We start from the raw sequence: 22,852 nt of genomic DNA, 5'->3' as shown, positions 1-22,852 counted from the left end.
CTCCACTTTAATCAAGCACTTTTGTGAGGCGGTGTCTGCGGCCGGCCTTGGCTGTTAGTTACACGGGTGGCGGGACACAAAAGCCCCATGGCTCTCAGTTAGTGTTCCTTGTGATTATAGCTGAGATCAAGCAGACAACACCCCCCCAAAAATGTGCTTACCAATTTAACAACAGATTAAAAAGGATTTCCCATGTGATGAACAATTAAAAAAAAAAAACATGGCTGAAAATACTACTAAATGAGAAACATTTTAAAATGATGGACATAATATAGGGAGGGGCAAAAGTAGGTTTACAGGTGTGAGTACATTCCAGTTTATTCCTGAATTATTATTCATTCGGTATTGTATATATTATTTTCTGTTTGAATAACTGTAAACCTACTTTTGCCCCCACTGTCTTTTGAGATGTTCATGTCAGACTTCCCTTCAATTTTCAATTCACAAAGACCTCTCAAAGGGACATCTTACTCAGGGCGGTAGTCTGTCTTGGATCAGTCAGAGATGCCTGAACTTGTCTTAAGTGACATTAAATTGCTCTTCATCTATGCAAATGCATTCCTTGTGAATTCCTCAAACCGTTCCCTGCCCCCCCCCTTTTTAATACTTAGCATCTTGTTGGAGGAGTATATTGAGAAGTGGACCCCATCTGAATTGTCTTACCTTTGAATGAGAAAGAATAAGAATTACTCCTTTTATGGATGTCACCCCATTAAAATTAATTTAAAAATTTTTTTAAAAGACTCCTTTTTTGCTAGATGGGGACATTTAAATTCTGATTTTTTTTGTGTGTGTGACTGCATTCCTGGAGTTCCTGATGCCAGAAAATTTGTAATGCAAAATGTTTTTTATGCATTTGGGTACAACTGACTAGACTTTCATCATATTTTCAGTGTGATCCATAGTCCTCTCTAACTGTTAAATGCCAGCGCCCTTGATCAGTAAACTTCTCAGGGGTGCCTGTTGTTTTATGGCTCTGTTCTCCCCCTTTCATAGGTTACTCAGGAAATTAAGTAGTAATTCCCAAACAGTGGACTTAAGGTTTCTGGAAGTGCCTGCTATTACATGTAGTAAACATGTCAATTTAAAGAAGATTAATACTTCAAATTATTATAACCATTCCATCCCTCTACCCCCCACCTCCAAGAGAAAGACTTGTGAAGATGCTGAGTAGGAGAGTGTGGGCAGAGATTAGGGAGAGTGTGCAGTGACTCGGGCACTCACTTTTTTGGCGCTGCTTTGAACCCACCTATCTGCCAGACTGATTGAAATACTTTCAGTTCGAAGCCATACACGGTTGAATATATAGGCATAACGGACCATTGGTTAAAGACAGGAAGACAGAAAACCACAAATGCTGTAATGCATTTTATGAGGAGCACAGAAAAAGTAGACTTTCTCTGAATTCATTTTGACAAACTCTTCCCTAGTTTCCTAAAAAAGTGTATTAATGTGTGTGTGTGTATATATACACATATATACATACATACATATATATAAACATGCAAAGGCCCGTGTATATGTGTGTAAATGCATGTCTATGTGTTATATGTGTATGCGTACATATATAGTTATATAGTTATCCAAAGTCATATACATTTGAGAGTAAAAAAGAAGGAGAACCAGGCATTAGCAGGCACATATGGTCACCCTCTATAAAATTGTATTATTTGTCTCCGTTATTTAAAAAAAAAAAAAGTGTTAGAATTGAGGGAGGCAGATTTTAATGTTCACTTTGTGCCACTTTGGGCAATGAATACTAAATAAAAACTAGTGATTAGAAGTAAAAAAAATATATTCCAAAGTTCCAAAGAGGAAAATGGTGACATTTGTATCCAATTTGGCTTTCCCTTCTGGAGGAGTCAGGCCATCTGAGGTCTGTCCTACAGTGACTGTGGGTGCAGGCGTGCAATGGGCAGCCTGGATCCTTCTGTTTTCCTCTTAAGTTAGAAACAAAACAAAACCATCCAAACCAGCCAGTTAACTTTTAATGCTTAAAGTGTAACATTTCCAAACATCTAGTTTAGAAGAGTTTTTTTTTGCCTGTTCTGGTACTTTAAGGTATCTTTAACTTAAATGTTCATTTTATTATTCATTTGGGCCCCAAGCCCAACATTTCAGAAGATAGTTGTTCACCAATCAGGATTTTTTTTTCCTTATATAGTTAAATAGAAAGCAAATGAAACATTGTGTCATTTATTAAATGAGAAATGGTAAAATTGGTGTATAGAGATCATGAATATTATTAAATAGTGCATCTGAAAGAATACTATAATAGATCAATAATATGTTAACTGAAAATAATACTTTTTTTTTCCTTGAAAATCACTTGCTTTATCATCTAGCACAAAACAAAAATAGTACAAAACAGATAAGAATTATTTGTAAAGCGGCAGATTCTCTGCGCCTCCGCCAGGGTCGCGGGGTTCTGGGTGCAGGGAAGCAGGGTCATACTCTAACGAGGTAGAAACGGGGCCCTGGAGACAGCGGCTGGCCTGGGGAAGCAGAGGCGGGGCCCTGCTTTGCATCTTCTCTTTGATGCGATGACAGGGACTTCTATTTAATAAGCCACCAGGAAAGACTGAAAGGTGCCTGCCTGAACCCAGGATGCACCCAGCACCCTGTTGCCCTGACACAGCGTTTGATGAAGGGAGCGCTCTGATTGGGGAGAGCAAACATAGTCTCTGGAAGGGGCGAGCAGGGCTTTGATTAGGAGACCAGAGATAGAGGGGTGGGGCTTTGTTTCCTCTGTGGGAACAAAAGGAGGCCTCCCTTGTCTCTAAGTCTTTGCGATTAAACATGGAGTAGAGCTTCTAACAAAAGAAGACAGCGCTCTGGCCCTCCTAAAGCTACCACCTGGAAATCGGGGCTCCACCAGTGCTGGGAGTCGGGGCCCCCGTGCCTTTCCAAACACTAGCTCCCATGGCATGCGTGACCTGCTGGCCTTTTGCACTCACTGCAATACTGGTGTTCTGCCTGCCTTCGCATTCCGGGCTGCTTCTGCTGCTTTTTGCTTCTAGACAGCTGCTTCTGCTGCTTTTTGCTCCTAGAGATTACACTTTGCACATAACCCAAGGGCAGAGGAGCACAATCATTGCACCCCCCCACCAAGGCAGCATCCGTGTGGATTGCACTTAATGTCTGTGCCTTGGCTCATACGAGGTTTGGGGCACTGAAGCCTGTATGTGGTCAGCTAGGAGGAACAGTCCAGGATTTGGGGAGGGAGGAGGCAGGGGGAGTCCGTCCCGGTTCCGTTGTCAGCAGGCAGTTCGTCTTTTGTTTAGGGCCTTATTCTGCAGGGAGTGTCATTTCTGTAGCTCCATTTGATGGAAACAATGCCAGCTCTTCTGTAAGGAAATGCCAGGTGCTGAAGAATGTGTGAGTCACATGGCCCAGTATCCACTTCACCTTCACAAAAGCCCTGGGATTTGGGAGTTATTAGCCCCCAGTTAATAGGCAAGCAAAACAATGCTCACAGATTTTTAGATAACATCCTCTAGTCACAGAACCACCAGGCGGGATAGAGCATTCAGCCCCTGGTCTGTCTGACCACAAAGCCTGTGATTTTTCCATTAAGAAGCAGAAACTTAGATTTACCACCAGAAGGCTTATTTCAAGTCTCATTTAACTAGTCCTTCACACTGTTTTGTCTTGGTGATGATCGTTGCTTTAAAGCATTTGAAAAATTATGGCTGAATGTACTAAACCTGAGACTAATGTATGGCAAAGCGTTTTCTAAACCAAATAAGCTCAGAGAACACAAATATCATTGTAGAAACACACACGGTCCCCCTTTATTCTTTTTAATTTCCCCTGAAATACTCTTTGCCCATTGTTATCTGTCTAATCTCAGCCATCCGGATCTGCAGCTAGCAAAGGAAAATGTCAAATTCAACAAAATGAGTTGTACTTCTTGAGTTGAATGGTGATTTAACTTTTAAGTCTTTGCTCTACAGGATATTTAAAACAGTAACATGACTTAATAGTACCTCCTAAGTTATTATCAGTTCCCTACAAACCCTGCCATTTCCTTCAAATGGAAAGGCAAGCGTTAGGGCAAAGCCTCCAAATTCTGCCCTAAAAGCTAGTGACATAAAAATTTGAGAGTTAACATTTACTTAATTGCTGAAACAGTCATCCTAAGTGCAAAGTCTGACATATTATCAGGTGTTAAAAAGCATCATTTCTGGGGGAGGAAAAAAAGGATCTCTAAAACCAAGAGAGAGTACTCTGCTAATATTACTATCCAACTCTCTTTAAAGTCTTCCTTGGGGCAGGTTGGCTCAGTAGCTTGTTCGAATGTATTCTTGTAATCCTTGGATGGAAGGTGTGTGCTGGTCAGTCTCTGTTTGCTTCTCCCCGCCCCCACAGAGCCATTCTGTCTTTCTCTTCAGACCCTGCACACTGCATCTCTCAGGGTCTCTTGCCCTGTGGCACCCAGATGGGCTTAACTAATGGAGGTACCAGAGAGAAAGCAGTCTCTTCAGCCCTCCCCCCTGCCTTGGGGTATACCAGATGGACTGGCTCCTCCCTTAGGACATTCAGGCCACTGGGAGAAAACCCTTCCCCGCTGCTGTTAGTCTCTGGGTGCCCCCCTCACCTGCCTACTCATTTGGCAATGCTCTCTTTATTAAGGTCTCCTCACCTGAACCCTTTGAGGGGAATTCTTTCGCCTCCCAGGATCAGGTGGTAGCAGAGAAATCGGCAGAACTCCAGTGTCTTACTCCTGGCACTTCTGGGCTTGTGTGGCCCTCAACAGTCTACTCTATGGCCCGGGCTTCATTTCGGTCCTCTGTAAAGTGAGCATAATTATTCCCACTTCTAAAGCGCTTAGTGAGTACAGCGGGGCACACACAATCAGGTTACCAGTAGCTTGAGTGAGGCGTGGGGAGTGCTTGCTTTTCCTGGATGGAGTCAGTGCAAATGTGGTCCCTACTAACCTGCTACATGACCCCCGCAGAACGTTGCCCATTGGTAAATAATGGCTAACGTCTACATCCAAATATTGGGGTACAGTGTGGCTGATAGTTTCAGAAGAGATGGTTTGATTTTTTTTTTTTTGCAATTCATAATAAGTTCTTTGAATCTTCAAAACTCTGACCTTCTTTCTCCCTGATGCCCTACTGTGTGTTATTTTAGACAAGTCTGTTGGTAGCTACTGAAACAGGCAAGGCGAACTCTAGTTCGGGTATGCAAGATGCATCCTCCAAGCTCACGTTAATGACGTAATGACAGCAGCGGAGCTGACGGGCATGTGGCTAGAAAATGGAAATACTCCTAGCGGTCCAGGCTGTCCTGTTTGGAGTACTGTCGCCTGTATGCTGCGATACAGGGATGAACAGGAAAACGGGACTTTGACCCCAATTTATGAGATAGTCTGTGTGATCCTGTGCGAGTGCCTTCTTAGCCCTCTATACCTCAGCTTCATCGCCACAGCTTGATGGACCGAGATCTTCAGACCATGGTGCACAGTCCATTTGGGTGATAGCAGCTTAATGGGGACCAAGAAGAGACTTTAAAAAGCAACGATCGCCAGATGCATGCAGTATCCGGGAATGTAGGCAAGGTCCAGGTCTCTTGATGCTGGCTTTTCTTTTTCTTTTTTTTTATTTTTTTATTTTAGTGAGAGGAGGGGAGGCAGAGAGACAGACTCTTGCATGCGCCCCAATCGGGATCAACCCAGCAAATCCACTAGGAGGCGATGCTCTGCACATCTGGGGCCATTGTTTCACTGCAACCAGAGCCATTTTTTAGCACCTGGGATGAAGGCCATGGAGCCATCCTCAGAGCCTGGGCCAACTCACTCCAGTTGAGCCATGGCTGCAGGAGGGGAGGAGAAGCAGGAGGGGAGGAGAAGAGAGAGAAAGAGAAAAGAGAGAGGGGGAGGAATGGAGAAGTAGATGGGCACTTCTCCCATGTGCCCTGACCGCGAATCGGACCCTGGACTTCCACATGCCGGGCCAACGCCCTGAGCCGACCGTCCAGGGCTAGTGCTGACTTTTCCTTTAGACCAGACAGAGGCGGAGGCACAGGCACAGGAGAGCTAACCATTGGCGAGCCAACGCACAGTTACATCCTGAAAAAACATGAGGCTGCAAAAATTGGCTTGGTCTGCCCTGCTGCCTCACCACGAGCCCACCCACGTAGGTTTGAGAAGGCCAAAGGTCATGTCTCAGATGCGGTTCCTCTGCATCTTTTCTGCACTTCCCTCTCCCCTCTGCTTTCAACTGCTTTCCCTACTTCTTCCTTCTCTCCTCGTTTGCATCTGTGTCTGCCCCCATCTCAACAGCAAGAGGTAGAATTAGAAACCTGAGCCGTGCCCTCTTGATGATCTGCTGTTAGGAAGAACATTTTCTTCCCCTCCCAGAAGGCAAAGAGGGTCAGAGAAAGCAGCTGCCCTCTGGTCTCCTTGCTCTGTACTCCGCTCTGGTGGCGACCCATTGCTTCTCTTCCACAGCCTGGGCGGGGCTGTGGGCACTCTGTTCTGGATCCACTGCTTCCTTTCCTTCAGGATTTTGTTTGTTGGCTTATTTATTTTTCTCTTCTATGAAACGGCACAGTTCTGGTAGGTAAGTGCAGTGAGGGCAGTGTTTTGCTCGTCAGCAGTAAATGTTCTTGGGGCACGGAGCGTCGGAGGCAGGACTAGGCAGAGGTGTATGAGATGCGTCCTTTCCCAGAGCACTGTCCTCTGGCGGGGGAGAGGACCTAAGGAAATAGTAAGATAAAGTTCGAGTGAATTTAAGGGGGAAAGTAGGAAAAGCAAGGGACGGCAGTCACAGATACTGGCCATTGCCCAGCTCTCGAGCACTGGGATGTGGCTCACAGGGGGGTCTTAGTTCACCCTAACGCCCCCCGGAGGAAAGGGCTGTCCCCGTTTTACAGATAATGAAAATGAAGTCAAGGAGGAGAGACGCCTCTCACAGAGCGTGTGGCAGATCCCACCACCTCAGACGTGGGTTGTTAAATAAGAGGAATTGCAGGCAGAAGTATTGGCTGAGCACCAGAGCCCAGCGGTGATTCCCACACTGTGGTCCTCAGACCTATGGCTGCAGATTCTCAGGCCTCAACAACCAACCTACTGAATCAGAACCTGTGGGGGTCAGAGCCCAGCGAGTTGTGTTTTAACTGGCCCTCCACGTTTTGCAGAACCAGACAATGCTGAGAACTACTGATTCTGAGAAAAGAGCTCCATCTTCAGGGGTTTGGGGGGAAGCAGGTAATGGGAGGTGAGGTGAATATGATGAGGCAGGATTGAGTGGCACACAGAATCCACAGCTCTGATGGCAGCGTGCAACCCTACCTGGGTGAGGATGGGCCTGGTAGAGCGCCCCCTGGGGGTACTGCTAAGAGAAGCCTTGTGCCCTGCCAAGGCGAGACCTCAGGGCCTCTGCTGGTCCTCCAGTGTGTTTGCATCATCATGACACTGAAGAGATCATGGAGTGTCCCGCCCAGAGGGCTCCCTCTGCAGGAAGGTCAGAGAGCTGGCAGGACCAGACAGAGAAGCTCCCTGAGGCCTGGAAGGGAACTTCAGCCACAAGGATTGGGACCGTCTTAAAATGCTCCTGCTCCACCTGGGTGCTTAGAAAGCTTTTAACCATGATGAAATGCGAGCATTCCCCTTAAATGTGGGGGATTGAAGGGAAAAGTTAACAAGTGAATGAGCTGGATCCTTTCTCTCCTTCCTCTGGAGCAGGCCATTAAAAAAATATAAAACTGCTCTGTCACCGTGGAGACAGCCTGCCCTAGAGGGACGATTTAGTCTTCAGGACAGACCATTTGTCCTTCAGTTTTATTTTCACTTTAATTATTGTGAGATTGGATTACGTGTTGACCGCAGCCTCCCATTCCAGCCAGCTGCAATGATAAGTACATTTTATTATTTGTGTGGATGAGCCAGAGACATCTGATTGTTGTCTTGATCCAGATATAAAAAAAACAAAACGAAACAAAACACACTTTTAAATCTTTTAAATAACAGTTTCCCACATGGTGAGATGATAGATATTTCTTATTGCTGTTTCTGAGAATAATCAGGAGTTGATTGTGTTGATAAACAGAAAGAGTCCTTTATTGCTGTTTGGAGTTGTGACATCATCTGGTGCCCGGAGGCTTTACTGTGGGGCCATCTGTTGGAATATTGATGAAGAGACAAAATAATAGGCAATCAGAAGTCATGTTGCCCAAACTCTATAATGAAGACTTTACAAATGTTCATTCCCAAATTCTCCTTGGGAAACATTGGTGAGAGGTAGAATACACAAATTCCTACCAAGCTCTGATGTGGGTTTTATTTTGTGTGTGTGTGTGTGTGTTGGGGGAACTATTTTATAATCTAGAGCTCTTGGGTTGTAATGACATGCAAACGAGGTGACCTTTTCCCTTTCTTAGCTTTCTGAAATTCAAAATGGACTGATTATATATATATATAGCTGGACCTTAAGGGAAAAATCAGAAAAAATTACATCCTAAAAACATTAGCGCTTGGCATTTTGCATCTACATGTTCAAAGAATGTGCTCCTGGGATGAAACAGAAAACATCTCACTGATGCCTCTCTGTTTCTTCATGGAAACGCCATTGGATGGTTCACTTCAGTGCATACGGTAGAGCATCTCATTGCATCATGTGTCCTGTTGATTAACTCTGAGGGGAGGGCTTGCGGGACCATGGGCTTCTCAATCATCTCTAATCAAGACTTTCTTCTGTTGTTGCAAGTCCATGCGAACACGGATCACATTCATAAAATAAAGAAGAGCCTCTTCCCTTCAGATTCTTGTCAGGAGTTACCTTGGGGTAGCTTCGCCGCCTTCCCAAATGATAGCATTTTGTCATGTGTCCTCATAAGCTCCCTGAGCTGTCTTGTGTCTTCAACCATGCAGACAGAGAGGAAAGGCCCAGGACACTTGACTGTTGGGTCAACCGAGGCAGGTAAGTGTGAGGAGGTGACATTGAAAGTGATGCCATGGGCCAGGGAGAAAGTGTAGAGTCTGTCACTCATCTCCCAACCTCCACAGTTGTATGGTTCCCTGGATGTTTACTGTGCTATAAATTGTGACAGGTTCATAGCTTTTTTTTTACCGGTCTTCTATACTTTTCATCTTTGCCTCTTTATTGTCCCCTTTATCCCATGTTCAAACAGTCACAAACCACGCAGACACAGAATCCTGTTCACCCCGCGGTCCCCTCTAGCATTTGGTCTCTCGGGCCTCTCAAAGGAACCCCTGTCCTTCCCTGTCCTCCTGGTCTGGCTGCTTTACCATCACTGTCTGTTTCGGTCAAGGTCGCCATTCTCACCTTGAACCGGAGATCTACTATCTCCTCTTTCTGGGCAGTTCTGCGCCTCCAGCCATCGTTCTGTTTCTCTGTCTCATTTCTCTCGCTCAGGTTTCATCTTTTCTCGACCTGTATTTGAGTAATATGGTGCCTTCGGGTTCCATCTTGACTATCTTCTCCATCTGTGCCCACTCAGACATGTATGGGCTCTAAGAGCTGCCATGTCCTGCCGGCTTTTCCAATCCGGACCTCGCAGACCAGCTGTTTGCCTGAGCTCTGAGGTCCTTCCGCTCTTCTGTTTACGGATCACCTCCACTGGCTGTCCCTCTTGTGTGCGCGGTGGAGGGACTACTGTCAACTCGCTTGCCAAACGGAACTTGGGATTTGTTCTTGGGTTTTTCCTTTCGGTCATACCCTTCCTTCAGCTCCTAGAGGACAGTTCCTGACAGTTCACCTGCTAACTATCTCTCTAATGTGTCCCTTTTCTCCATCCCTACCATCCTGCCCTAGCTGATGTCTTCCTGGTCTCTGTCCTAGATCATCACCATGGCCTCCCCAAGGTGATTCCCTACCTCTAGTTATGCAACCCCTGAGTGACTCCCGAAGAAACTTTGTGAAAAGTTTTACTCTGCTTATAAACCTTACACGACACCCTAAATCTTTTAATATTAAATTCCAATCTGATAAATCAGTGGTAGTCAACCTGGTCCCTACCACCCACTAGTGGGCGTTCCAGCTTTCATGGTGGGTGGTAGCGGAGCAACCAAAGTATAAATAAAAAGATAGATTTAACTCTAGTAAGTTTTATAAAGATTTATTCTGCCAAACTTAGCGAAAATCTGACATAAAGTACTTGGTAAGGAATTATTATTATATGCTTTAAGTTGCTGTAACTCTGCTTTATAAATTTTATAAAGTTACTTCCCTACTTTATAAATCACCATTACTGTGGAACTGGTGAGCGGTTAGAAAATTTTACTACTAACAGAGATACAAAAGTGGGCGGTAGGTATAAAAAGGTGGACTACCCCTGTTATAAGTTGTTTTCAAGATCCTAGGATTTGAGCCTGGCTCCCTTTCTTCCTGGACTCCTCTCCCCATTTCTAACCTGATGCCACCTCTGAATACGTAGAATCCTTGACTATATTTTTCATGGCTCGGGCTACTCACATGCTGGTCCTTATGTTTATACCCCCTTCAGGTTGATTATTCCCACTCCACCCCACTGCATTAGCAGCCATCTGCTCCTCCACTAATACCACACTCAGATAATGTCCTGGAAACCTTCCGTTATCTTCTTCCCATTTCGCGTTCACACCAGGAGGCACCCGTGAGTCTGAGAAGTGCTCCTATCCAGTGCCGTCCAGTGGACTATAGAGGTCTCTGCCCGTCTCCACCAACTGTAGACATTCTTACACCCAAGGTCAAAAAACAAATAGTAAACAAGACTTGAAAAAGAAAAGATTAAAGGGAAAAATTTCAGTGGCTTGAAAATCTGATTGTTTGACACTGAATTTAGTCAGTGGCGTGCCAGAGCTCTCTCTATTCAGGTTCATAAGAGCAAAGAAAAAAAAAACAATCAGAAAATTTTCCAACTGATTCTTAAGCTGTATGTAGCTTGAAATTGGCTGTGGCAGAAATATACGCACCAGGGAAAGGGAAATCATCAAGAAGTACAAATCAGGGCTTTTGTTTATCAGAGAGTTCAGTTTTCAGCAGATGACTGATGTTCATGATTATGGTACAGCGAGTTCTTCCCAGCTTCTGTCCATCAAACACGTGATACCACTAATACTCCTAGGTACCAATTGCTGACAGCTCACATCCTAAGTGTCCCTTCTGCCCATTCCTACCACACCTGCCTTAGTTCATTCAGGTCTTCATTGTCTCTGCCCTGGATTATAGCCTTCCAGTAGACTTGACCACACAGCAAGATTATTGCTACATCTCCCACTAGAATAATGTTTGGGTAAGAACGCTGCTAACTTGACATTGAAGAAGATAGATGTTGTCGACTATTAGGGAAAAATAATGTACAATTATTTCTTGGCTCACTATTAGTTGCCTGTGAAGTGATTTTTCCTATTGTAGTGCTAAGTAGATTTCTACAATTTGAATCTGTGACCCTAGCATTTATTGTCAAAAATAGTTGGCCAGGCTAAGTTTACACCCTGTAGCTATTGAGCCAGTGACAGTAATTTGATCACAATGGTATTGACCCCGTGGCTTTTGACCTCTTGATTATCCCATTCCATCTGGCTCATCCAGAGCAATTCATCAGTGAAAATATTCCACCAGGGGGAATGCTATTGTGGGGACAGTCATTAGAGCCATCTCCTTCCTGACTTTGCCCCAACCCTCATCTGGGGAAAGAACTCCTCCTGTTGTTGCCTCAGCGGCTGTGTGCCGCCACCCAGCCTGGCTTGAAGTATGTCCGTAATTAACAACCAGTAAAGGTCCAAGAATGCCGCATCTTCCTCCAAGCCGCCCAGCCTCATTAAGAAAGTAAAACATTTGTGAGCCTCTCGCCACGCTTTTCTCCCTCTGGGTTGTTGAAGCTCTCTGACTGTCAGCACACCACTGCGGGCCAGGAAAGTTCAGAGAATGACTTCAATAATATGACAGCCTCTTCCATTTAAAATGGAATTCAATGCTGGCTTCCCTCAGAGGCAGTCATTGAAATTCCGTGCGTGATCCATTCCTCTAGTCATTTAACAATGTCTCTCATGTTTGCCCTGATTTAAAAAAAAAAAAAAAAGAGAGAGAGAGAGAGAGAAAGAGAAAGAAAACCAGCTTTGTAGTTGCGATAACATGGATCAGGACGGCATAATTGCAGTGAAGAGGCCCCCGAGCTTGCGGTAATAGGACAGTTCATCTGATGTGTATTGCCATTAGAAAATGACCCATGCATGCATGGTGGTTCTCAGGGGACAGGAAAGAGGCTTTTAAGAATTACGCTCTGTGCAGTATGAAAGCTAATGAGCAAAAGAGCACGTACGAAGAAAAACTACTGCTCCAGGAAGCATGTTTCCACTTAGGCCCGCGCTGTCCTCCAAGTCATTAGGATGGACTGGCTGTCACTGGGCGGCGGGCGGCGTTGCCTTGTCCCCATGCAGCTCCCCTGCAGGTCATTCAGCCTCTGTTCCTAAGGAATTAAAACCACTGAATACCAAGTGGGGAGGTAAAGAAATAGGGTAGAGGCAGAGAGCGCCCGTAAATCAGGTGAGAGCCGACACTGACACCAAGATAAAAGAACTCATAATGGGTCTGAAGGAAGAAACACAGCCATGTCTTGTATTCCCGTTTTTGAATTCTTAGTACTATTTCATGCTATTCTACTTCATGCCTAAGGACAGAACGGTTAGGATTTCCAGGCTAGGTATTTTTATCCCCCGTCTTCATTTTTTTGACACGTTGGAAGCTCAACAATGGCTTCTAGTTGATCTACACCGCCTTCTCATTTTCAAAATCCTACTTAGAGTTTGGGGTCCCAAAACTGGGGAGGTTGGCATAGAAATAAAATGCTTCGAAAGAGTTACACCTTGCTTTTCCAAGCTGGCCCCACTTGACCTCTGTTGTCACCCTGGGACTGAGCGCCCTTGGCCTTGCGGTAGAGTAGGGCAGCTCGGTGAAGGCCAGTGAAATCAGGCGCCTTCCTTAGTGCCCGAGAACCACTGGTTCAGGAAGCCAGGGAGACGCCATGGTTATCTTCTCCCCACCCAAGGCCATCTTGAGCACCCAAGGGCTATAGGTAGCTGAAGGACTTCCTATCTTAGACACAGCGCCCTAGTAACAAAGTAAACCTTGGGGACAAATTCATAGTGTTCAAAGAATTGCAAAGCATCGTGAGAGCATCTATGAACTCCAGAAATACAGCCTGAGTGACTTGGGTGAATCTTGATCTCGCCAGGCCTTCGCCTGACATCCTAGACTCTTCTGCAAAGTCCTTTTTTCTCTTACCTATTTTTAATTATCCAAACCCATGAATACTATTTTTTTGTTTCCATATGTCAAATGACTTTCCTAGGGGCAACCAGTTGCTTAGAACAAATGATCAAATTAATCTTACATTTAATATGGAAATAATTTTCCATATATTTTAATGTCATTTTTTTTTTTTACAGGGACAGAGAGAGAGTTAGAGAGAGGGATAGACAGACAGAACAGAGAGAGATGAGAAGCATCAATCATTAGTTTTTCATTGTGACACCTTAGTTGTTCATTGATTGCTTTCTCATATGTGCCTTGACCGCGGGCCTTCAGCAGACCAAGTTACCCCTTGCTTGAGCCAGTGACCTTGGGTCCAAGCTGGTGAGCTTTCTTTTTTTGCTCAAGCCAGTTGAGCCCGTGCTCAAGCTGGTGACCTTGGGGTTTCGAACCTGGGTCCTTCTGCATCCCAGTCCGATGCTCTATCCACTGCGCTACCACCTGGTCAGGCTTAGTGTCATTTTGATAACACAATTCAAAGGAAATATACAGTATTCAAAGATTGTAAGGAAAGGCATTATTTGAAAATGTCCTAGTAATTGAAAACTGTAGAATCAGCTGATTAGATACTAAGGAGCGTAAATCAAAGTAGAGTCCATTTGACAAACCCGCTCCCCACTCCAGCCCAACTGTGTGTCTGGCGCCCCAGTATCTGAGTAATCAACTTCAGCACTGTTATTGAGTGGTATGAGTTGATTCTGATAGGGCAATTATGCCTTGCCTTTGATTTTCTTTCTTTGAAACTAGCAAGATCTTGTTCCGACAGTGTGAATCATAACTCTTGTCCACTTTACTCAATTGGTTTTACTCTTGAGAAAACAATTAATGCAGTAAATGGGCATTGAATATCTGCCCAACTAAAAGGATTGATTATGTTAGGGCATGAAAGTTGGAAGAATGTATAAGAAATATACATTCTGTTCTGCTGTTTTAGTTGAGGAAAAGCAGGAATACCAGAGTCAGAAATCCACAACTTACATTCTGGCTCTCCCTCCTCCTGGCTCTGTGACCTTGACAAGTTCATCTCTCTAAGTCACACTTGTCTTTTTTTTGTAAAGGGGGTTTACTAACAATTACTGCCTCCCAGAGTGTTGTGACAATAAGGAATAAAAGCACTTAATTCACCGTTTGAATTAGAGTAAGTGATCAACAAATAGAGCTAGTTAACTTGCTTGTAATAGAAAGGTGTCCAAGAAGATAAAAGTATAGAGGAAATCAAGAAAAAAAGCCAGGTACTTATTGGGAAGTAGTGCAAAGCATGAGCTATAGAAATTCATCAAAAGGGGACTCCAGTCCTGGAAAAGTGTCTTTCTTCTTCATACTGTTCCCCAGCTGTGCCACAGCTGGGCTACTACTGTAATCCCATCACAAAATTAGGTACAAAGAGTGGAGTTTGGGTTCATAATCAAACAGCTAGCTGACTCCTTAGAAACTTGGAGAAATATTTATATGTTGACACATCTTAAGATAAGTGATTTTTATATTAAGCAGATTATTAATTTCAATCACTTGAAAAGACATGCTACCACATTAAGAATACTTCACTTAATAAACACAATGTGAATACTACACTGTTTGGGTGGATTGGGGGAGGTGCTGAGAACTGTCTAACTTCTCAGTGAATTACACTGTAAATAATTTTCCTCTTTACCTCCTTCCCCATCTCAACCTCCAAAACCAACAGCAGCAGCCAGGGAAACATGTTACTATGTCATTTCATTCAGTTCCAAAATGTTGGATCTGTAACCAGGTATTCAAATACGAGTATAAATAATGTCAGTTGCAATCATGCCAATTAATAATCACCGGTCAGCCTGACCAGGTGGTGGCAGAGTGAACAGAGTGTCAGCCTAGGACACTGAGGACCCATGTTTGAAATCCCGAGGTTTCTGGCTTGAGCACGAGCTCACCAGCTTGAGCACAAGGTCGCTGGCTTGAGCATGGGATCATACTCATGACCCCATGGTCGCTGGCTTGAGCCCAAAGGTTATTAGCTTGAAGCCCAAGGATGCTGGCTTGAGCAAGAGGTCCTGGCTCGGCTGGAGCCCCCCAGTCAAGGCACATATGAGAAAGCAATCAGTGAACAGGTGAAGTGCTACAATTATGAGTTGATACTTCTCATCTCTCTCCCTTCCTGTCTGTCTGTCTCTTTCTCTGTCTTTAAAAAATAAAAAATCACCAATTTACATTCCGTGACAGAATACTAATTATCCTAAAATTACAAATAGTATTCAGTGACTGTTGTATTTTTAGTAGAAACATGTTCAGATTTCTAAGATCCAGACAGTTTTAAAATTATAACTCCTCAGTCTTAGCAGAATGTATTCTTTTATTTGCTAGGAGGCATTTGTCCACTCCTAACCTTTTTACCTCCAGAAAAATAAATGACGCATGTGACTTGAAAATTGAATTAATCTCGACTGAAAAAGAAATAATAAATATAGCTCACGTCTTCATGATTTCCACTGCATGCCTACAGGGCAGACACTGGTGCCGTTTCTGTTCCCCGAGATGTATTATATCTTGCTAATCCTCAATAAGTATGAAAACTGATCATTGCACAGCTGAGAATTGACAAACTGGAACACATTTCTCATTGGAATAGACGAGATAAGCAGGTTGCCACCAACGCTGCCATCTCTGCCTTGGGGTGTGTTGTGTCCCAGGCGACACTGTCAGTTCATCCTTAGGTCACTGCCATCCCGTTTCTGCCTGTCTGTTCCTGGTCCGGCGGAGCTCGGATTCACATTCCACACAGCTTCCCTTCCTGTCTTAGGGATCATTCTGCTCTCCAACTTCTGTAACATAATTTGCAGAAATGAGTGCCTCCAATTAAACCATGCCAGGTGTAAATCTCTTGCCTGGAAGAGCGAATTGAGTAATGAATGGGATTCATGAATATAAATTGGGCTTCCTTTATACTTAAGTTTTCATTTTGAAATTGTAGCGCATTATTCGCTCTCCGCATAAATCTTTATTTGCCTTAAGTGTGTTTGCTGTGGGAAGCCCAGTGCAGGATCGGTAGCCCATTGCTATGCATAACTGAATATTAAAGTTCACAAATCATAGGGTAGAGGCGGCCTGGGGAGGGAGGGAGGGAGGTGGCCTCTGCGTCTCTGTCCTCAGCTAAGATGAATCGTGCTTCCAGGATTCATGAGTCTGCCCCTGAATTGGGAAGAGGCCACACCCCCTCCTCCCTCTTTTTCTCTCCTGAATATTGTTTGGTGTGTGTTTCCTCTGCTTTCCAAGGCTTTCTGTTTATTGTATGTCTTAATATGTCTATTAACATAAGACTCATTTTCTCTTGACCCCAGTTTGGGTTTAGATAATAGTGAATCTCTCATAGGCCTCCTCTGTCTTTGGACTGACTTTGAGAAAGGAGAGAAGGATTCCATAAGCAAATACATAAAGAGTTAGGAGCGAGGCACCTGTCCTGACCTCTCTCCCTCGCCGGCCTCCCTCCCTTGGTCTACGTGGTAGTGTGTGTATTCTGGCAAAAGTCCCAGGGGCCAGCTGGACTTTCACCATGTGACCAGATTCAAATCAAAAATTCCAAAGTCATTTCTCTCATGTTCAACCTGGGTTTTGAATCTTCGGCCGGAAATAAGGCTTTATTCTATGTACCACTGCATGGACTCCGGGAGGAGTTCACACAGCCTGCTGGACTGTTAGCCCTAAGTTCTTCACAATCATACCATGTTATTTTCTTGGTTTTTAAACAATTCTTGTTACAATGAATTTGATGTAGCTAGGAATAATGTAGAACAGCAATACTTTTTAGAGTCAACCACATATATGAATTAGAGTGGAAGACAATGGGAAATAATAGAAAACATTTTTTTTTTCCTTTTGCAATTAATGTTAACAGAAATTTCTCCAAAGTGCCCCTACAGATAAGGCATTCTAGGAGGTAGTGAGGACTGTGACATGGCTACAGTCATATTTCTTGTTCCCGGGTCTGATGGTTTTTCTCTGTTGTGTAAACTGTAAACATATTTAAGTATGCAGCCCTCGAACTGATGTGATTAGTCTTAAATAGACCTGCAGAGCATATTAAAGGAAGGCTTTAACTGTGTACTGTGTACAGTGGAAATGGTAGGGAGGTGGTTATTACTCTTAATTGTATTCTTAATAGGTGGTGTCTTTATAAAAATTCAAAATAAGTCGAATTAAAACCATGAAAATGAAGGTGAGTAATATGAATGCAAAACAGTAGGACTCGTAAAGCGCGTCAGCGGGCCTTTCTGCTTTCCACACTGGCTCCGCCCACTGACGGCAGGCTCAGACCAGGCCCCCCAGCCACGCTCTCCGGTGTCCAAGCTGAACCCTTGTTTCATCTCCTTTGGGGACTCGACCTGCTCTCCTTCCTCAGCGACTATTCGCAAGCCGTTTCCACAGTCGTTCTAAGACAGTGGAGATGCTTTTTGTGTGGCCAAGGAGAGTAAAATACTGTCCTCCATAAAGACTATCATATAGCTTTATCCTTTCCCGCCTTCCTCAACATAAAGGTAAAACTATCACGTGTGGCCCTGGATGGTTGGCTCAGTGGTAGAGCGTCGGCCTGGTGTGTGGGAGTCCCGGGTTCAACTCCTGGCCAGGGCACACAGGAGAGGCGCCCATTTGCTTCTCCAGCCCTCCCTCTCTGTCTCTCTCTTCCCCTCCCACAGCCAAGGCTCCATTGGAGCAAAGATGGCCCGGGTGCTGAGGATGGCTCTGTGGCCTCTGCCTCAGGCACTAGAATGGTTCTGGTCACAACAGAGCGATGCCCCAGATGGGCAGAGCATCGCTCCCTGGTGGGCATGCCGGGTGGATCCCAGTCGGGCGCATGCGGGAGTCTGTCTGACTGTCTCTCTGTTTCCAACTTCAGAAAAATACAAAAAAAAAAAAAAAAAAAAATCACATGCACTCAAACTGTGTGATTAACTGCAGAGCGATTAGGAATTTTCTTTTAACTTTCACTTTCGGTTTTTGTGTGCATTTTTTTTGTTTTGTTTTAATCCAGTTGTAAGACTTAGATTTTTCTTAACATAAACAGGAAACTAAAATTTTAAAGATTCTCCCCCAGAGGATGGTATGGAGAGAGCAGGAGCAGTTAGTCCCAGGTGCCCGGCGTGGTCCCTGACACGAGCTCTGGAAGGACCTGCTTCTACAGCAGGAGCAGTTAGTTAGTCCCAGGTGCCCGGCGTGGTCCCTGACACGAGCTCTGGAAGGACCTGCTTCTACAGCTAGAAGTGAACTTGTTGCATCCCTTGGCCACCGTAACATTCACCCAGTGATGGGATTCAGCCAGTTCGCACCAATTCGACAGAGCCGATCCCTAATTTTTTGTTGAGTTCGGCGAACCAGGTGTTAAAATGGCACTTGTCATCAGGGTTCTCTCTAAGATGGGCGCCTGGGCAGCCGCCCAATGTGGAAATCACAAACTGACATTCCTTACTCTTTTTTAATGTTCATCTTGCGCAACAGCGCATTCTAAGTGCCCGTAGTCGTGTTCATTCTGACCATAGGTGAAAAAAATTGCAAGTGAGGATGCCAGTCAAGAAGCAATATGGAAATATCTTAACAGTTTTATTGTTTTTGATCAGGTATTATTTAATAGTTCATTAATATTTTAAAACTCTTACAATCTAGTTTTGTGTACCTTTTTTATTGTTCTTACCTAAGTATTAAATGCATGAAATAATATACTACCTTTCGGTAGATATAGTTTTTTTTATACTTAAAACGGTCATTAGGGCAGAGAAGAGGTTGTTATATTATTTGAATTTCACCACTGATTTCACCTAAATCCTCACCTTCTAACATTTATAAGAATAGTTCACAGCCCTCCTGTCAGAATGCTTAAAGTACTTGTGGTGATGAATATAATTAGGGTGTAACGCTGGCCCACCAAAGGAGAAGAAACCCCATCAATGACTTGCCCAAGGTGTGAGAGTAAGAGAATCAGTTAATTTAATTAGAAAACAGAAACAAAACTTGATAATCTGTGAATTCTCCAAATATCCAAACCAAAGCAAGGGGCATATAGAAAAGATGTAATTTATAGCTGTCAACAGAGGTTCCTGTGTTTGTGTCATAAAGAATTTATGGTTGTCAGAACAGCTCAGTGGACCATTCTGCAAAAAAGATGGAAATATCAGTTCATTTTTTTGGAGCTAGACTCTTGTCCCCTCTTAGAAGAAAAAAAAAAAAAAAAAAAATTTACAGAATAACATTTGGATGACACATTCCCAATGTGGAGATTGAGATGTTTGAAGTTAGCTTGTAAACAAATGCTCTCACTCCACCAAGTATCACTTGTGTTTCTCCTGACTCAGCCAGTTCAAAAGGTGGTTTTTCTTCGCAGGTTACCAGCCGGTCTTGTCTGGTCAGCAGGGGTTCCAAGGCCTAATAGGAGTGCAGCAGCCGCCTCAGAGTCAGAACGTCATGAGCAACCAACCAGGAACTCCGGTGCAGAGTGTGATGGTCTCCTACCCAACAATGTCTTCTTATCAGGTGCATATCAGCAGCTTGGAGCTTGTGGGTTAAAGTAGCCCCTGCCAATGATGAGGCTGTGGGTACATCCCGTGTCGGGCGGGTGCTGGGCGCGGCCACTGTTGTTGGTTATACTAGATGAGGAGAAAATGGGAAATGCATGCCTCTGTAACTCCTGTGGTTCCTGGACAGACTGCCACATGTGGCTGCATACAAACTTTCTGTTGATGCAAGAAAATCCTTCAGTCTAAACTTCTATTCATCGAGACCTTTAAGCGGTCTATGGAAATTCTGCTTCCCAGGAGAAAGCCCTCATGACAAATTCCTATTTTTTTTTTTTTTACGCACCCACAGAAAACTTTGTTTTACTACAATTATAGTAGGGACTTTGGCATCTGAAACTCATTCAAGGGCATCTGTGGGAGCCTGATATCCATATTGGGTTTTATTTTTTTTAATTTTTAATTTTTTTTAAGATTTTATTTATTCATTATAGAGAGGGGAGAGAGAGAGAAAGAGAGAGAAGGGGGAGGAGCTGGAAGCATCAACTCCCATATGTGCCTTGACCAGGCAAGCCCAGGGTTTCAAACCGGCAACCTCAGCGTTTCCAGGTTGACGCTTTATCCACTGCGCCACCACAGGTCAGGCCTATCCATATTGGGTTTTAAAAAATGTTATGCCCCTTTCTGTGATTTGCATCTTGAAGTACACTGGAAACAGAAGTGAAGGGCTCATGAAATGCTTTCATCCTTACGTTTAGCTGCACTGCACCAGGTAACCAGGCACTTCTGGCTCTAAAGAACCTGTCCTCAGCCCTCTGACCCTGACAGCCCTTGTTCACATTGTATCAGTGTCTACCTCCAGCTCCACATTAGATGTTTCTAAAAGCTGCAGGCTGGGAGTGAGCTTGGTGCCTGGGACAAAGGCCCATCTTGCTTCAGAGGGCTCCAGGCCACCTTGTTTGCATAAAACCAGAATAGGAGTGTGGCTTTCTAAACAGAGAAACCCAGAATGGAAGATCCAGAGTGCTGTCCCCGGAGGGTAACAAGAGCAAGGACAGCCGCTCAGAACTAACACCTGTGCGCATTTCATGCATGCCAGGCGTGTACCAAGCATTGCCCATCATCCTTGCAATCCTCTTGGTGGTACTTTGAAGTGATACTATGTAAATGACCTAGGAAATCAGAGAAGTTAAGTGACTTTTCCCATGTGAAACAGCTAATAAAAGTTAGAGTTGAGGCTGGTTAACCCCACAGCATGCATATTTTCCCTGACATCCTAGAATATCATTGGACACCCCAAAAATAACCTTTTCATGAACGATTCTCTCTTGTGTCTTCAATACAGGTGCCAATGACCCAGGGTTCTCAAGGACTGCCCCAGCAGTCATACCAACAGCCAATCATGCTACCTAACCAGACAGGTCAAGGGTCACTCCCAGCCACTGGAATGCCTGTTTACTGTAACGTCACACCGCCGACCCCTCAGAACAACCTTAGGCTGATCGGCCCACACTGTCCCTCCAGCACTGTCCCGGTGATATCGGCGAGCTGCAGGACAAACTGTGCAAGCATGAGCAACGCTGGCTGGCAGGTCAAGTTCTGAGCGCTCTGGCTGCGGTGCATTTCTTCAGACATTACTCATGGCCTTTAAACGGAAGAGGAGCGAGAGGTGGGGAAACTGGCTGAGGACTGAACTATTCACTCACACTCAAATGATTGCTGCTGGTATCCTGTAAAAACACAAAGACTAATACACACATTAGCTGGTTAATGGTGCATATTTCTGTCATGTCTGCTAGGTATGCCTTTATAGCTTAGCTAGTGACATGAATTCATCCAAGGTAAGATTTTCTCCTACCACTGAATACCACTGTGTAGACTATAATATCCCTAATTTGGATTATTAGTTTTGTACTTTGTGTTGAGTTTGTGATGCTAAAAGTATTTAAAAATTATATACTGAACTCATATTGTACCAAAGCTGTAATGGAAAAGCAAAGAATTGATGAATGGAAGGAATAATTTATATACGCTATAGAGTTTTCTTTTTTTAATGGATATTATACTGTATTGTAGTGTTTAATCAAAATAAAAACTATTTGACCTTACGGAGGAAGGTCATGTTTTTACCTCCAGTTTGGTTCACTCTCTCTTCAAATATGTATTTGCTTCTACGTCGCTGTTTTCCCATTTCTCTATTTCATAAATAAGGCCCAGAAACAATATTACTGGGATTTGTAAGTGACCTGCACTCACACTGGGTGATGTGGTAGGCAAACATTTAACCAACTGTAATTTCTTGTCCTAATATAACAGGGGGCCTGGAAGTTAGATGGCATCTGTTTTTCCCTTTCATTGACTTGATATTTTTGAAAATGCATAGCCTGGCTTTAGATTTAGAGCACTTGAATACCTGTAGATAATATACTTCTCCAGTTGAGAAAATTTGAGTGTGTTGGAAACCGCAGTCCTCTACCAAACCCCGTTCCACCTTCATTCAAATTCCACCCTCTACCTGGAAAACAAGATTTCTTGGTTTAAATGGAAATTAGAAGCATCATCATCCAAGTCCACTGATTCTACTGGGTTATACCATGTAAAGTGCCACTCACTAGTGTTGACTCCGAGGTGCTAATGTTTATTCAAGTAACTGAAAATAAAGTAAATGTAGCCATATTTTAGTCACAGAGATTCAGAACATTAGCAAAATCTTTTATAAGTGGCTTGTTCCTGCCTAAAACCAAAATGTTTTATCTCTGGTAGATTCTGCCATTGAGATTGATTTGACAAATAATAACAGAACTCTAAATGTCAGGTTTGGCCATCTGATAGATATTGATTTGATGGGGGAATAAAACCCCAAAGCTCTTGCTTTACTTTCATAGTACAATTAGTAGTTTTGTATTTGATACTTTCTGCCTAAAAACAATTCTTACCAATAGGAGGGATATGGAAAGTATATCTGGATAATTTGCATTGTTTTTCATAGTATCACATTCTTTATATTAGATTTTTCCATTTTCTATGTTGTTTAAGCAACTAATTAAGAACACTCCCTAACAGATGACCATTTCTTCATTTTATACTATCATTTCATTTTTCCTTTAAAAGGGGCCT

At 43.8% G+C, this 22,852-nt stretch overlaps 1 protein-coding gene across 1 annotated transcript in view; it reads left to right on the top strand.

Moving 5' to 3' along the window:
* The window catches only part of ARPP21 (cAMP regulated phosphoprotein 21), a 138,234-nt gene extending 116,370 nt beyond the window's left edge, over positions 1 to 21,864 (top strand). The window contains 2 exon segments of the mRNA XM_066244858.1: positions 19,606 to 19,754; positions 21,081 to 21,864. Coding sequence (XP_066100955.1) covers positions 19,606 to 19,754; positions 21,081 to 21,338 — 407 coding nt within the window. The 3' untranslated portion in view covers positions 21,339 to 21,864.
* Positions 21,865 to 22,852: the final 988 nt, after the last annotated feature.

Source organism: Saccopteryx bilineata, chromosome 10 (assembly GCF_036850765.1).
Source record: "Saccopteryx bilineata isolate mSacBil1 chromosome 10, mSacBil1_pri_phased_curated, whole genome shotgun sequence".
Lineage (NCBI taxonomy): Eukaryota > Metazoa > Chordata > Mammalia > Chiroptera > Emballonuridae > Saccopteryx > Saccopteryx bilineata.
This window is presented reverse-complemented; position numbering and strand designations above follow the sequence as displayed.